General features: G+C 43.6%; 2 protein-coding genes across 2 annotated transcripts; both read left to right on the forward strand.

Annotated features, from left to right (window-relative positions):
* The first annotated feature begins 402 nt into the window (after positions 1-402).
* LOC125556553 (probable flavin-containing monooxygenase 1) lies at positions 403-1,411 on the forward strand. The gene has a single exon (XM_048719264.1). It carries the CDS (start codon positions 562-564, stop codon positions 1,186-1,188), a length of 627 nt encoding a protein of 208 aa, XP_048575221.1. The 5' UTR covers positions 403-561; the 3' UTR covers positions 1,189-1,411.
* Positions 1,412-6,720: 5,309 nt separating this feature from the next.
* On the forward strand, positions 6,721-10,365 carry LOC125556554 (polygalacturonase non-catalytic subunit AroGP3-like). Its single transcript, XM_048719265.1, has 4 exons — positions 6,721-6,773; positions 6,887-7,049; positions 8,209-9,267; positions 9,376-10,365. Exons 1-4 carry the CDS (start codon positions 6,738-6,740, stop codon positions 10,134-10,136), a joined length of 2,019 nt encoding a protein of 672 aa, XP_048575222.1. The 5' UTR covers positions 6,721-6,737; the 3' UTR covers positions 10,137-10,365.
* Positions 10,366-15,529: the final 5,164 nt, after the last annotated feature.

Genomic DNA, 15,529 nt, shown 5'->3' on the forward strand with positions numbered 1-15,529 from the left:
TGGGTGGATGTTGCCATTGAGCTAGCTTTTGCTGATTGCGTGAATACTATGAGTTGAGTAATCATCCACAAAGAAAAAGGAAGCTTGATTCACCACGTGTCGATCGAGGCTTTTTTTCTATGGACGATGCATATTTTTCCTGATCGGCGACCATGGCTCCTGCATCTTCTTGACGAGGAGATATGATGAGCTAAGGTAGAATTGAAGGCCTTTTTTCCGGAATCTGCACGAAAATTAGTAGCGCAAAACGAAAGGAAGACCTGCTTTGACCACTACTCCTACCTAGCACTCTCCAGTAGTTTCTTGCACATCTCACCACTCAGAACAAATGCTAACTGACAGTTGTAGAAAAGCCAACCACACCCATTTGCGTGATGCCGCGTCACACCTAAGCATTAGCTCACTCGAGTGGCATGCATACACGCCCAAAGCATGCGACCTGCAAAGTCCAAATTCAGCTGAACCCACCCACGCTCTCCTCTACATCACCTCCCCCACTCCACAAGCAGCCCATACCATATCACACGCCAGCCAGCCAGTCGACACGCAGCCCATCCCATCATGGAGAAGGCGCAGAAGAGGGTGGCCATCGTCGGCGCCGGCGCGAGCGGCCTGGCGGCGTGCAAGCACGCGCTGGAGCGCGGCCTCCAGCCGGTCGTCTTCGAGTCCTCGGGCGCCATCGGCGGCGTGTGGGCGCGCGCGCTGGCGTCCACGCGCCTGCAGACGCCGCGCACGCTCTACGAGTTCTCCGACTTCCCCTGGCCGCCGGAGGTCGCCGAGGTGTTCCCGGACCACGCCCAGGCCGCGGCGTACCTGCGCTCCTACGCGGAGCGGTTCGGCGTGCTGGAGCGCGTCCGGTTCGGATGCCGCGTGACAGGCATGGAGTACGCCGGCGTCGGCGAGGACGAGGTCCGGGCGTGGGACCGGTGGGCCGGCGATGGGTCGGCGTTCGGGGATGGCCGCGGCCAGTGGCGGCTCACCGTGCAGCAGCAGGGTGCCGGCGACGTCGAGGTAAGAGCACTAGTACGTACAGTGGGAACCTCATACTGTACGACAGCGAAATTTGTGTGGCTCATCTTCCACTCCAGTACAGTGTCATCCATGAGCCCATCACCAGATATTTTCTGTCGTACGGTGTCATCCGTGTTGCTCATTCTCAACGTTCTCCAAAAAACAAAATGTTGCTGATACTTAAAGAAATCAAAGTACTGTAGCTGACAACAATAGCTAACAGTGAACATGTCTGCATCAACACTTGAACAGATCATCCTGGCTGTGTATATCGCAACCAGCATCAGCATCATATATAGACAACCAATTTACTCTCGCCGTTCTAAAATTTTTGTCTTAAATTTGTCTACATACGGATGTATCTATTCACATTTTATATGAGCTAACACTTCACTTCATGCTAAACATGTCTGCATTCAAATCCTCGTACTCACCGCGGTAGAGGATGCAGTCATTAGGGCATGCATGTATCTTCTGCACCTCTAACCCTAGAGGGCAGACAACCTTCTTTGCTTCGTACGTACTCTCGGGCAATTCGTTGTCCTTTGGAAGCATATTCTTTATCATTACCAGCAACTTTCCAAATCCCTTGTCAGATACACCATTCTCTGCCTTCCATTGCAGCAATTCCAGTATGGTGCCCAACTTTTTCTTGTCAGGTTCGCAATTCGGGTACAATAATTTCTTGTGATCCTCTAACATGCGCTGCAACTTCTTCTTCTCCAAATCACTTGCGCAGTTTCTCTTTGCATCAGCAATGGCCCGACCTAGATCATCAGCGGGCTCATCTGATGCCTCTTCTTCAGCTTCTTCCCGCATTACCGGCTCAGCTTCTTCCTCTATTGTTGTATCATCGTATTCAGGGAACCCATCATGGCCAGGATAGCTGTCGTCGTCCTCTTCTTCTTCATTGTCTTCCATCATAACCCCTCTTTCTCCGTGCTTGGTACAAACATTATAGTGGGGCATGAAACCGGACTGAAACAGGTGGACGTGAATGGTTCTTGACTTAGAGTAATTGTTATCATTCTTACAACCAACACATGGACAAGGCATAAAACCATCCGCCCGCTTGTTTGCCTCAGCCGCAAGCAGAAAAGTTTGCACGCCATTAATGAACTCGGGAGAGAATCGGTCATCGTACATCCATTGTCGGCTCATCTTCATTACACAACACCGAAAAGACCAAATTAATACAAGTTCATACATAAAGTTCATACAACACTTAAATGCAACAAACAAACAACTCTCTAGCTAAATAATTTAAATGCAACAACAAATGTGATCAAGATCGCAACTAAGGTAACAATTGATCCAACAACATAATGATACCAAGCCTCACTATGAATGCCATATTTTCTAATCTTTCTAATCTTCAAGCGCATTTTCTCCATCTTAATCTTGTGATCATTGACGACATCGGCAACATGCAACTCCAATTCCATCTTCTCCCCCTCAATTCTTTTCAATTTTTCTTTCAAATCCTCGTTTTCTCTTTCAACTAAATTTAACCTCTCGACAATAGGGTCGGTTGGAATTTCCGGTTCACATACCTCCTACATACAAATATCTATGTCAGCTTGATGGGCATAATTTGTCAAAAACATGAAATGCAACAAATAGTTTTAAAAGATAATATACCACATCCGAATCATAACCCGGACGAGGGCCGACGGGGACGGATATCAAAACCATGGCACTATGTATAACAAACAACGTACGGGTAAGATAATTATACGAGTAACTATATATCCAAATCACACAAACATCAATTTTTTATATAAAACATTCATGAACAAGAGGCTCACCACAAGGTGGTGCTGGCGACGGGACGGTGCGGGCGATCGACAGTGGTTACGACGGAGATTTAGAAGGCACTAAGTAAACCACATCTACATATGCAAACTAAGTGTTATTTTTGACCTCAAATTGCATATAAATCAAATACTAGCACATATATATAATTCCTCCCAAATTACTAAACTCACAAATAAATCAGTATATAAAGCATTGCAAGAGCTAATCTAGCAATGAGAGATGAAAGGACAAAGTTGCTAACCTTTGTGATCATTTGAATGGATGGGGGCCTTCAAATCTTGACAATTTTTGGGCAAAATGTGTGATGAGCTTGAGAGGAAGAGGGGAAGAACAGAGAGGAGAGGGGAAAGGAGAAGAACAGAGCGAGCTCGGGTGGACGAAGGGTGTATGTAGGACGACCTTTAGTACCGGTTCGTGTTACGACCCGGTACTAAAGGTGCTGGAGGGGCCCCGGACTGACAACATCCTTCCACCACTCACTTTAGTATCGGTTCGTGGCATGAACCGGTGCTAAAGGTTCGCCACGAATCAGTACTAATGAGAGCGGCCGGCTAGCTGTTGGAACCGGCACTAATGCACACATTAGTGCCGGCTCAAAACCAAACCGGCACTAATGTGCTTCACATTTGACCCTTTTTCTACTAGTGTCTGTCACTCTAGCAACTCATCATCTACTTATTACTTCCCAATGCCTTCCCCTAAGACCAAACAATGGTGAAGTGTCATGTAGTCGACGTTCACATGACACCACTAGAGGAGAGACAACATACATCTCATCAAAATATTAAACGAATACCAAATTCACATGACTATTTATAGCAAGACTTCTCCCATGTCCTCAGGAACAAACATAACTACTCACAACTCATATTCATGTTCATAATCAGAGGGGTATTAATATGCATAAAGGATCTGAACATATGATCTTCCACCAAGTAAACCAACTAGCATTAACTACAAGGAGTAATCAACACTACTAGCAACCCACAGGTACCAATCTGAGATTTTGGGACAAAGATTGGATACAAGAGATGAACTAGGGTTTGAGATGAGATGGTGCTGGTGAATATGTTGATGGAGATTGACCCCCTCCCGTTGAGAGGATCAACGGTGATGACGATGATGATGATCCCCCCGGAGGGATGTTTCCCCGGTAGAACAGCTTCGCCGGAGCCCTAGATTGGTTCCGCCAAGGTTCCGCCTCGTGGTGGCGGAGTTTCGTCCCGAGAGCTTGCTTATGATTTTTTCTAGGGCGAAAGACTTCATATAGCCAAAGATAGGCACCAGAGGCCTACCAGGGGGCCCACGAGGCAGGGGGGACGCGCCTAGGGGGTAGGGCGCGCCCCCCACCGTCGTGGATGGTGGGTGGCCCCCCTCTGGTACTTTCTTTGCCCAATATTTTATATATATTCTAAAACTGACTTTCGTGGAGTTTCAGGACTTTTGGAGTTGTGTAGAATAGGTCTCTAATATTTTCTCATTTTCCAGCTCAGAATTCCAGCGTCGGCATTCTCCCTCTTCATCTAAACCTTGTAAAATAAGAGAGAATTGTCATAAGTATTGTGACATAATGTGTAATAACAGCCCATAATGCAATAAATATCGATATAAAAGTATGATGCAGAATGGACGTATCAGTAGCGCATGGATAGACTGGTCCAAGTGGAGCTCCATCTAGAGCTTCACAACGGTAGGGAATTGAAGTCCGGTGGGTAGCCTGGGGGCGGCGACCTGCTTGACCAGGACGATCCAGCCCGGCCGCACCGACCCACCTCCGCCACGCCTCACCATCATAGACTCCCGCTCGTCAGCCCCACCGTCACAGACTTCCGCTCGTCGGCCGCACCAACGCACATAGGTATGTACTACAACCCGCACGGAGATATCAACCGCCATCGACCTGACTCGACGTGACCTCCTCTTCACCTCAAATAGCCGAAGGAGTGACATTGAGATTAAAGAAGGGAATCCTACACAGTGAAGAATTTGGATCCAAACCTCACACGCGCTTCGTCCGACGTGCGGTACTGGGATCCCATGAGCGACGGCGGTCGTGGACTCCGTGAGGAAATATAATTGGGAAGAATGAAGGGATTGGGGCGTGGTGTTTTTCCTAGGTAACGTCTCAACCGTCGATCTTTATGCTTACATAAAATTAACGGATATAAAGGGGTGACTTAACATAAAATTAACGGATATAAAGGGGTGACTTAATATAAAATTAACGGATATAAAGGGGTGACTTATAGAGAACTATGAAAGCCTCCATCCTTTAATATTAGGTAAAGATAAAGATTTCTTAATGAGGCCCACCAGTAATAGTTTGCATTGGAAAGAAAAACTCGGTCACTGCCATGGGCATCAGTATCCATATGCCACTATTGCACATGCCATAAAGCATCGTGAAATGATGGTATCTAGGACACTGCCATGACATGCGAATGCGTCGGCCTAAGGTTTGGGCGGTTATCGGTGGCCTTCTATGATGAATAATTTTGTCATGCAAATCACCTGGTTACAACGACACCCTTTTTTGTCGTACAGTTATGACAAAGATAAATGTTTTTAAAACTCTAGACTTGCTTTTAAAATCGACGTACAACTGAGTAAACGGAAGTAGATGTCATCTTTTCTTTTTGCAGGGCCAAAAAGGAGCATGCCCCCTTAACTTAGAGGAGTTCAAGAAAACACTTAGCACCTCACGATTTGCTAGCCGTGCAGCGAAACTCGAATATTGATCTAGTTCTGTCTATAGCAATGCAAGCCTCATTAGGGAGCTGCTAAAGATGTTCTTAGCCCTGTTTTAACTACTCCCTTGGATGCATAATAAGAGTCACAATTTTGAACTTTATTTTAGAGAAAAGGTGTCGGTCGAGTCCGACAAGAGCTCGGATCTAGCCTGACTTTGAATTAACAAAGCCATCAATCGGCCAGGATTACAAGACAGGAGCGTATACAAAGAGAATAGGTAAAAGCAGAAAAAAGAGAAACTACATGTATGGCGTAATAAGTGTCACAATTTTGAATTAAGATCGAACTAAACTTAGTTTGAAAGTGCGACACTTATTTTGGGTTGGAGGGAGTAGTTCAGTCGTGATCAACGTACCTACACGTACGATAGGGTGCAGCGTGTTTCAGATCCTAACTGGTCCGGGTTTGCAATATTCCGTATTTGAGACTAAAATAACTAAAGCGAGTTCCACATGGCGTGTGTTGTTTACAGACTAACATTACATCAAACAACGGGCGGTATAGATGCACAATTGAACAAAAAATTGTGTTGAGATTAGGACACCGAAAAACCAGAGTTCTTTAAAGAACAAAATAAAATAGACCAAATTGATGATGAAATCAGCATGCATGATGGACATGGTGTCACTTCGCCTTGGTCATCACTCATCACTCATGGGGGCGTCGGCCCTTTGGCTAAAAGGAAGAAAAGAAGGACAAAACCAGTTCTTCTATGCTTGTACTGCAGCTCATGAATCTTGGATTGAGCTACCGGAAATCTAACACACTCCCTCCGGTCGGAAATTTCAAGGTGTATTTTGTTTGGTTTAGTCAAGATTTTCACCAGCAGTTTGGGACAGTTACTGCCCCCGGATCACGCCACACAGCTCTAGTATCCAGTAAATAAAGAAAGAAACACGAGGATCGCATGGTGTACTTCTTAACTACGAGGTGTTATGTGAATGGCTGAGTGGTCAGTGTCCAGTGTCATCATACTTTGGCCTTTGGGTCATCTGTATAGCTAGGCCAGATTGTTCTGCTCATGAATCTTGAATATTCAACCCGACACTTGTCGAGCATCTACATGATTACTGTTATGCAACTAGCTCACCCATCTGGACTATAAATAGGAACCCGTTCAACATGTTTTCTCCACCAGTACTCACTAGCAACACAACATGGATCTACTTCTGCCGCTCATCTCGCTTTTATTGGTGAGTGCATAAATCATGCTCTAATCAGATATGTGTGTGTGTGTGCGCGCGCGCGTGCGTGCGTGCGTGTGTGTGTGTTACGATCATTATGCTGCTCGTTGTGATGCACGCAGGTCGCTGGCGGAGAAGGCGGGTGGCTTGGGAGCTTCGTCGACGCGGCCACGACAGCGGTGCCAAACTTGGAGGAGGTATCATCGGCGGCGTACTGGGAGGCAGTGCTTCCTGGAACTCCAATGCCTCCAGCTATCATCAACCTGCTGTTAGCCCAACAAAACGGTCTCTCTCTCTCTCTCTCTATATATATATATATATATATATATATAGAGAGAGAGAGAGAGAGAGATATATATAGTGACCTCATTTAAGTGGTTTTGACAATTATTGGTGGCGCACATTTCCCTCATTGATACCTACACACTTTTCATAACAACTCTTGGTTTGCAATCCATCACTAAGGGGGTGTTTGGTTCCAGGGACTTTTTTGTGTTGGGACTAAAAAAAGTCCCTAGCAAACCAAACATGGTGGGACTTTTTTGAAACTTTTTGCTAAAAGTCCTTAGAAGCACCTCTTTGAGAGTCTTTTTCAAAAAGTCCTAGGGACTCGAAAAAGTCCTAGGACTAGAGAACCAAACACCACCTAACATTTGTATATATGTGCTAGTGAATGATACTCATATAAGACGTTTTTTGACACTAGAGTAAATGTTAACTTAAAACATATGAACTATTGCATATACACGAACTATTTTCATGATATATGTACCATGAAGAATAAAGTAACTTCTTTTGACAAGAAACATAGTACTTGTGCATGCGGAAAACGACCCTTCTAAACTGTTACATGTCGTATGGAGTACAAAAGTGTATATATATATGGGCGTCATCAATCAAATGGTATGATCGTTCAAAATTTCCATCCCAATACACAGCCAAAAAATTAATTACGTCAAAAGCTCCCACGGCCAAACTTACCTTTGATTGATGGGGGTGATAATTGAATTAAATACTACTCTTACTTTGTAAGAGGAAAGTGGGAGCACCATAAAAATGCTTCTAAATTTAAATGGTTTCAAAGCGGAGTGTGTAAATTAGACCCATGCAATTGTTCATAAGTATATTTGTATATGTCAACATTTTTTTGAAGGAATTATTATCTAGATACAATTAAAGGCAATGCTTAGTTGATACCGGTGATTCAATGAAAAAAAATGCTCAGATCCAGCCCTTAGCTTGACATGGATATCAACAATTATTTTTCGCCAAATTAAGCCACATATACTGCAAACATGAGTGAATGAGGAACAATGTATGCATTTCGCATAATGTGCATACGATATATTTTGTGATTGTCTCGTCGATTTTATGCAACTTGTCCTCACCACTATTAACCTACTGATAGGTCTATATACATCATGTTTGTCATATGTGCATGCAGTTCACACCTCTCCAGATGATATTATTATTAATGCAAATAACCTCAAGTCTGGCAAAGGAACACGGAAAATTGGATCATACTATGAAAAACTCAAGTTGGAACCTGCCCATGAGGATAAACATGTTCATATTTCATCACAAGTTGAAGAAGAAGCAGGCAAAATATTTGCGACACATAGAACAAACATGGGAGAAAATATAAAGGAAATATTAGTGTCATATGGGTTAGAAGGCAAGACATACTTAAACAAAGTTCTCCCAAACTTAAAGAAGATCTTTGCAACATATAAGCCAAGGAAACAAGACAATATAAAGGAAATATCTATATCATATGGATCAAAAGGTGAAAAGGATGAAACAGAAGTCTCACGGGCATATGGGTTAGAAGGTGAAAAGGAGTTGAAAGAAATATCTTTGTCTTATGGGGTAGAAGGCGAGGATGTTCTAAAGGAAATCTCTGTGTCATATGGGGTAGAAGTCAGGAAGAGTCTAAAGGGAGCACCTGTTTCATATGGGAAAGAACAAGAAGGAAAGTTGAAGGAAATCTCCATGTCATATGGGTTGGACGAAGGCAAATGTGATTACAATAAATTCTTGAACCGAGATGCAGAGGATCCACATAAAGCTACAATGTCATATGGATCTGAACATGAAGAGGATCCACATAAAGCTACAATGTCATATGGATCGGAAATTGAAGAGGATCCACATAAAGCTACAGTGTCATATGGATCTGAACATGAAGATGATCCACATAAAGCTACAATGTCATATGGATCGGAAAATGAAGAGGATCCACATAAAGCTACAGTGTCATATGGATCTGAACATGAAGATGATCCACATAAAGCTACAATATCATATGGATCGGAAAATGAAGAGGATCCACATAAAGCTACAGTGTCATATGGATCTGAACATGAAGATGATCCACATAAAGCTACAATGTCATACGGGTCAGAACATGAAGAGGATCCATATAAAGCCACCATGTCATATGGGTCAGGACATGAAAAGGATCTAAAGACATTTTCAACAGGACATGCGACACATTTAAAAGGTAAATTTTACTATTTTTATATTCCTATATACATGTCAATCAATTGTATGACTATATACAAGTTATCATAGATGTTTTTTTCTTCTAATTTTCATGTTGTACTAAAAGGAGAGGGGAGTCACCATGCTCACTCTCACGAGCACGGGAACAAAAAACAGGCAGACGTTTTCTTCTTCCACGACATGTTGCGGCCAGGTTCTGTGATAACTCCAACCATCCCACTGACAACCTCCTTGCCGGCCCTTCTTCCCCACGGCATTGCCAAATCCATCCCGTTCTCCAAGGAGCGCCTCTCCGACATCATGGCGATATTTGCACCGGCGTCGCTCGCGATGGCCAGAGAGATACGATGGACGCTGGACACCTGCGACCACCCGCGGACGCTTCCCGGCCAAAAAGCAGGCTGCGCCACCTCCCTCGAGTCCCTTGCCGAGCTAGCAGCATCCCTTCATGGGACGCATAACGTCCGTGCGTTCTCGGCTGCCAATCTGCCCGTCGATGCCGAAGGCACGCCAGCGTTGCGCGGGATGTACAACGTGACGGCGGTGCGTAAGCTCTCCGACTCACCGGAGATCGTGACCTGCCATGATCTGACGTACCCATACACGGTGTACTATTGCCACACCGCCAACCCTACCTCCGCGTACACGGTCACCCTTGAGAGCGTGGATGGCGCAATGGCGCCGGCGGTGATGGAGGCTCTAGCCGTGTGCCACCTTGACACGTCGCGGTGGAGCCCGAAGAACCCGTTCTTTGAGCTGCACAACCTCAAGCCGGGGGATGTCGCCGTGTGCCATTTCCTTACTAAGCTCAGCATCATCTGGGTGCGTGGTGGTGAGCAGGGAGACACACATGCGGCAGCCCGTTAGAAGAGGATACACGTGCACCTGTGTGGTCTGTTTGTGTGAGCCGTGACACATACATCGGTACATCATATGGGTGAATCTTTGTAAACTGCGTGATGATGTTATGAAATAAGTGGTGTGTGGAAGTTGTCGTATGAACTTCATAATATGTGAGTAAAATGTGTGTGGCGTGTTGCAATTGTTGTAAGAACATCACCCATTTATTGTGTCTTACATTGTGTCTACTAGTAAATTGAGTAATTTATGAAGTGTCTTTCCGTACAGTATATAAAGATGACCATTCGAATGGTTTAAAAAAATACTCCCAACTATAAGATGCTTTTGATATTTTAATATGGACTATATACAGACTGAAATGTGTGAACGAACACTCCAAAACATGTATATATACATCCAATTCAGAAAAAAGTTAGAACATCTTATATTTGTGAATGCAGGGAGTATATTCTAAACAATTTTGCCACTTTATAATAATAGCAATAAAATGATATAATATATCGCCCTGTTCAGAACAATTTGTCGATTTGCAAATATGAAGAGTCTTCACTATATCCAACTTTCATCATTATTTTGAGCTATATTGATTACAAGAGTATATTTAAATGATGTTATTTTCTACTATATATCCAGTCTGTATATTGACTACACATTATGAGTCCTGCATGCTTAGCTTACTAGGACGAGAGTATATTTAGGTGAAAAATTCCAAGAATATTTCCCCATGCTTCTTGCCAGATCTATTTGCAATATGTGTTTGTATTTGCCATCATGTTTATTAACTGCACGACAAAACTTAAACTTTTGTCTCTTTACTACAGTTTTTCCATGACAAATTTCACGAAGCATGATTTTTTTGTATTTATATTGAGTTAGCGTGATGGTTCGTGCTCCTGTTCGTCGCATCGAACGAAAATGTTTGATGTGGGGAAACAGCCATCACGACTCATATTTGGCACGTAGGTCACTCATAGCGACCAAACACGTACCCTACATTCATTAAGTTTTGTATTAGGCCAACCCAAGTAGGCTGGTACAACAGACTCCCTATTTCGATTTTGGACTCCATGACATTCATAGTTGCATTACCTATAGCTTCCTTATTCATAGACAAAACAAATTCGGAATTGTCCTTTTTTTTCAATGATAACTTGCATCCATGCACTTGAGATTATCTAGAAACTTCCTTGAACCAGTTTTCTCTTTCCTTCTTCTTTTTGTTTTTTATTTCTCTTTTCTTTTCTTTTTCTTTTTTAATTTTTTTCATGTTTGTTTTTAATTTCCTTTTCCTTTCTAATTTCTGTTTTATTTTTATTTTTCATTTTGCGACCATCTTTCAAATTCCTTAACCTTTTCTAAAACCATGTATATTTTTTCCATTTCATGAAAATTTTAAGAATTACGTACAGTGTTTTTTAAAATAAATTCATGCTTTTTTGAAAATGTGAACATTTTCTAAACTTGTGAACATTTTATTGATACGGTGAAAATTTGTTAAAATTTGGGAACAACTTTTGAAGTTCAAGAATATTATTTCTGTTTTGATGTTTTTTTGAATTCATGACCATATTTTTTTTGAAATTGGGCAACAATTTTTGAAATTCTAGAACATTTTCAAAAAATTTATGGTTTTTGAATTTATGAACATTTGTTAAAATTCATGAGTTTTTATTACATGGCAATTTTTTCCAAATCCTGAACATTTTTCATTTCTCGAACCATTTTTCAAAATCATGGGAATTTTTTGAATATGCAAACATTTTTAAACAGCACGAACATTTTTTGTATCCACAAACATTTTATGAGTTCCCGAACATTTTTCAAAATCATGAATATTTTTCTTAAAAATCAGCATTTTTTAATTCTGATTTGTTGAAGAAAAAAACATAAAAGAGAAAATTAAAAAGGGGGGGGGGGGGAGATATCCCTCCCCGCACATGCGCTTTTCCTACCTATTCAACACGTAGTCGCTGAATAGGAGCTCCCAACGGCCATAGCAAACCTTTTCATTTCCCAGCAGATCAGTTCCCGAGATATTCAGAAAATTTCCTCTCACGATGAAGTTATTGCATATAGTGTTTTTTCTGCAATGTATTTATAAATTTTAAATGTTTAATGATGATCTACCAACATATATAATAGTATAGCAAACATTTAAAAATATATATAAATAACAACTTCCCAAATCTGGCCAAATTGTTTCTCACGATACTGGGGTGGCAATGATGCTATCAAATAATTCTCCACATCCATGTCAATTAAGCACCCAATAAATTCCTACGGATCCTTAGAAAACTGAAAAAAGAGAAACTGGGCATCCTTAGAGAACCTACGTGAAGGCATCCACAGTTCAAAACTCGAAACATTGAATCTACATGAAGAGATCCTTGGAGATCTGATATCTGCATGTATGGAAAACATTGAATCTACATTAGGTCATTTGAGATCTGATCTGTGCAAGCATAGAAAACATTGACTTTGCATGGACGCGTCCAGAGAAGAGTGGGAGAGAACAAAGATGTGGCAAGATTAGTACTAAAATACATCAAAATGGATAAAAATAGATGTATCTAGAACTAAAATACATCTAGATATGTCTCCTTTTATCTTTTTTGATGATAAGTATTTCCGAACTGGGGAGTATGATTTAAGGCCGTGATCTCGACCACATTAAACCCCAGATGTCACCCAATCTTCAAATTCAGCAAGCGAACTTGCATTCCTCCCAGATCATCTCCGGCCTTGCATAAGTTTTTTTTTTTGAATGATTGCCTTGTATAAGTAGGCACGCACAGATCCCATCCAAGAGCTACTCAACTCGTGCGCCAGGAAAAACCAAAACCAAACCGCGTCCATGGACGTGGTGCAAGTCGACAATGAGGAGGTGCAGCCGATCAATGAGGAGACGTCGGCGCCGGCCCTGGAGCTAAACCTCCTCGGCGCTCGCGGCGTTGAGGAGGAGAAGGGAAAGGCCATGTCGAGCCAGGCGGCGGGGCCGTCGGTGGCGGCAGCCGGAGGCGGCGCTTCTCGCCGCATGTTCAAGTGCAACTACTGCCAACGCAAGTTCTACACGTCGCAGGCGCTGGGCGGCCACCAGAACGCACACAAGCGCGAGCGCTCCATCGCCATGGGCATTGCCGCGGGGCGGGGTACCGGCCCTGGCGGCCCCCTAGTGCCGCACCACTTCCGCTTCCCCAGCGTCTGGCCCTATTCCGCCACCGGCAGGTCGTTCGTCGGCGCCGCGACGCCGTTCTACGGGATGCACATGCAGTACAACCGTCCAGGATGGGGCCTGGCGGCCCAGCCGTCCTTGGCTGGGCTCACCCATCACGCCGGCGCCAACCAGCCGATGTACTCGGCAGAGGCCTACGGCTATGGCGCGTTGCTCAGGGCTCCCATCTCGGGCTTCCCTGACGTTGCGCCGGCGATGACCGCGATCCAGTTGGCTGGTGGCAGCGGCAGTGGCGACGGTGGCGATCATAACGTTAGTGAAGTGAAGGAAGATGAGGAGATCGCCAGCAAGATAGACTTGACTCTCAAGCTCTAGCTAGCTCCGTAGGGTCTTATCATTACAACGTTAGAGCATTAAGCTCCGATCTTGTTCCATCAAGCAAGAACTCTATCATGAAGGGTGAGGAATGAACGGACGCGGCCAAATGAAAGATATAAGCAAATAAACCTATAGGGATAGTAAAAAGGAAAAAATGAACCAAAATCAAAATAAAATGCATCATAGATCCAACACCATTCTATCACAATTCATAAGTAGTAGATGCTACTGATAGAGGTATGGCATAATCACAAGTAGTTTTTTCTTTTTGAACACATAATCACAAGTAGTTACTTCTTCTATTTTTACTGTAATAGAGTTCAAGTAGTTGATACTTGATAGTGCTAGTCTAAGTAGTTATCTCTGTTCTCTTCCGGAGATGTATTATGAAAAGTTCATTGATAGAAAAAGAATACTTGATCTTCAAAGTGCACAGTCAATATTATGTTATATTCAAAGAAACAAGTCGAAGTGTAAAGGCACCGCCCTTCATTACCACACTTCCAATCGAAATTCCTACGAGATTGATGCTCGAAGAAAACGTGATAGAACTTTAAGCGGGTATCAAATAAAGTGGAATGAATCTTCTTTTCTATACTAAATCTGCTTTGGTATCTCTTCATCATTCCCTTTTGTAAACCAAGCAGCGACTAGCCTCTCGAGCCCACTTTCCGAAGCACCAATTGACCTACTTTCAGAATAAACCTGACCAGCTACACCTGAAATACCATCCGTACATAGTAAGCCATTACCAATGCGGAACACCTTTGTTTTTGTATTGAATTTCTGTAGGAAGAAAAGGAGACTCTAGCCTTGTAGAACAACCTCGTTTCTCTCTTTCATCGATTGACTTGTGGGACTCTATTGAATTTCAGCATGAGTGTGGTATATTACTGAGATGAAGCCGGACCTCTACGAGTTTTCACAATGGTCAATGCTAACAGTCATCTAATTAGTTGTTGATAGAAGAAGTTAATTCCACTCTTTCTCGATGGTGTCAATGCATGGCAGTTAGCTGATCAGGTTTTGAGCTGAGGAGCGCCGTGTGACATACACTGGGCGATCACGTTTGCACCCGACCTTCGGGCGAAGAGGACATTGTTAAATGATATGATTGTAGTTGTAACGTGACATATGTCACAGGTGTAGCTTGCGTGCGTGTGTTGTAACTTGGGCAGGTTGCTGGAGTTTAGAGATCCTTATCTTGTATAGTCTTGGATGAGGGGTCAAGCTAACACAACAACCTGCCAACCAATTGTAATCTTGTTCCCTATTTAACACGCACGCGTCCCTGCCAGGAGGCATACGCTTCACCTCTTTTGTTTCATGGTAATCAGAGCCTACCTCGGGTTCATCCATGGCGAGCTCTTCCTCCGCAAATTCTTTCCCCTCATCTCCGTTTGCACACAACACAACCGAGAAGCTTACGAGAGGGAACGAGGCCTTATGGCGTGCCACGGTGCTCTCAGCCATCAAAGGAGCGTAGATGGCAAACTTCCTCGACACCGAGCAGCCGGCTCCGCCCATGACCATTGAGGTCACCGGCGATGACGGAAAAACCAAGACCAAGGCGCCAAACCCGGAGTTCGGTGTGTGGTACGCGCGGGATCAGCAGGTTATCTCATACCTACTGACCACGCTGCCGCGTGAGATGGCCATCCAAGTGGTGACCTACCACACCGCAGCTGAGCTGTGGAACTTGGTGCAAGGGATGCTTGCGTCACACACCATGGCGCAGACCGTCAACGTCAGAATTGCCCTAGCCAATCTTCAGAAGGGCAACTCCACAATCATAGAGTATGTTGGTAAGGTCTGAACTCTGTGTGATGAATTAATTGCTTCAGGGAAG

The sequence above is a fragment of the Triticum urartu genome, chromosome 5 (genome assembly GCF_003073215.2).
Source record: "Triticum urartu cultivar G1812 chromosome 5, Tu2.1, whole genome shotgun sequence".
Taxonomy (NCBI): Eukaryota; Viridiplantae; Streptophyta; class Magnoliopsida; order Poales; family Poaceae; genus Triticum; species Triticum urartu.

Coding starts and splice junctions, on each gene's coding strand:
- LOC125556553 (XM_048719264.1), top strand. CDS start 562: ATGGAGAAGGCGCAGAAGAGGGTGGCCATCGTCGGCGCCGGCGCGAGC.
- LOC125556554 (XM_048719265.1), top strand. CDS start 6,738: ATGGATCTACTTCTGCCGCTCATCTCGCTTTTATTG. Junction 7,050..8,208: donor GCTGTTAGCCCAACAAAACG/GTCTCTCTCTCT, acceptor ATGTGCATGCAG/TTCACACCTCTCCAGATGAT. Junction 9,268..9,375: donor ACATGCGACACATTTAAAAG/GTAAATTTTACT, acceptor TTGTACTAAAAG/GAGAGGGGAGTCACCATGCT.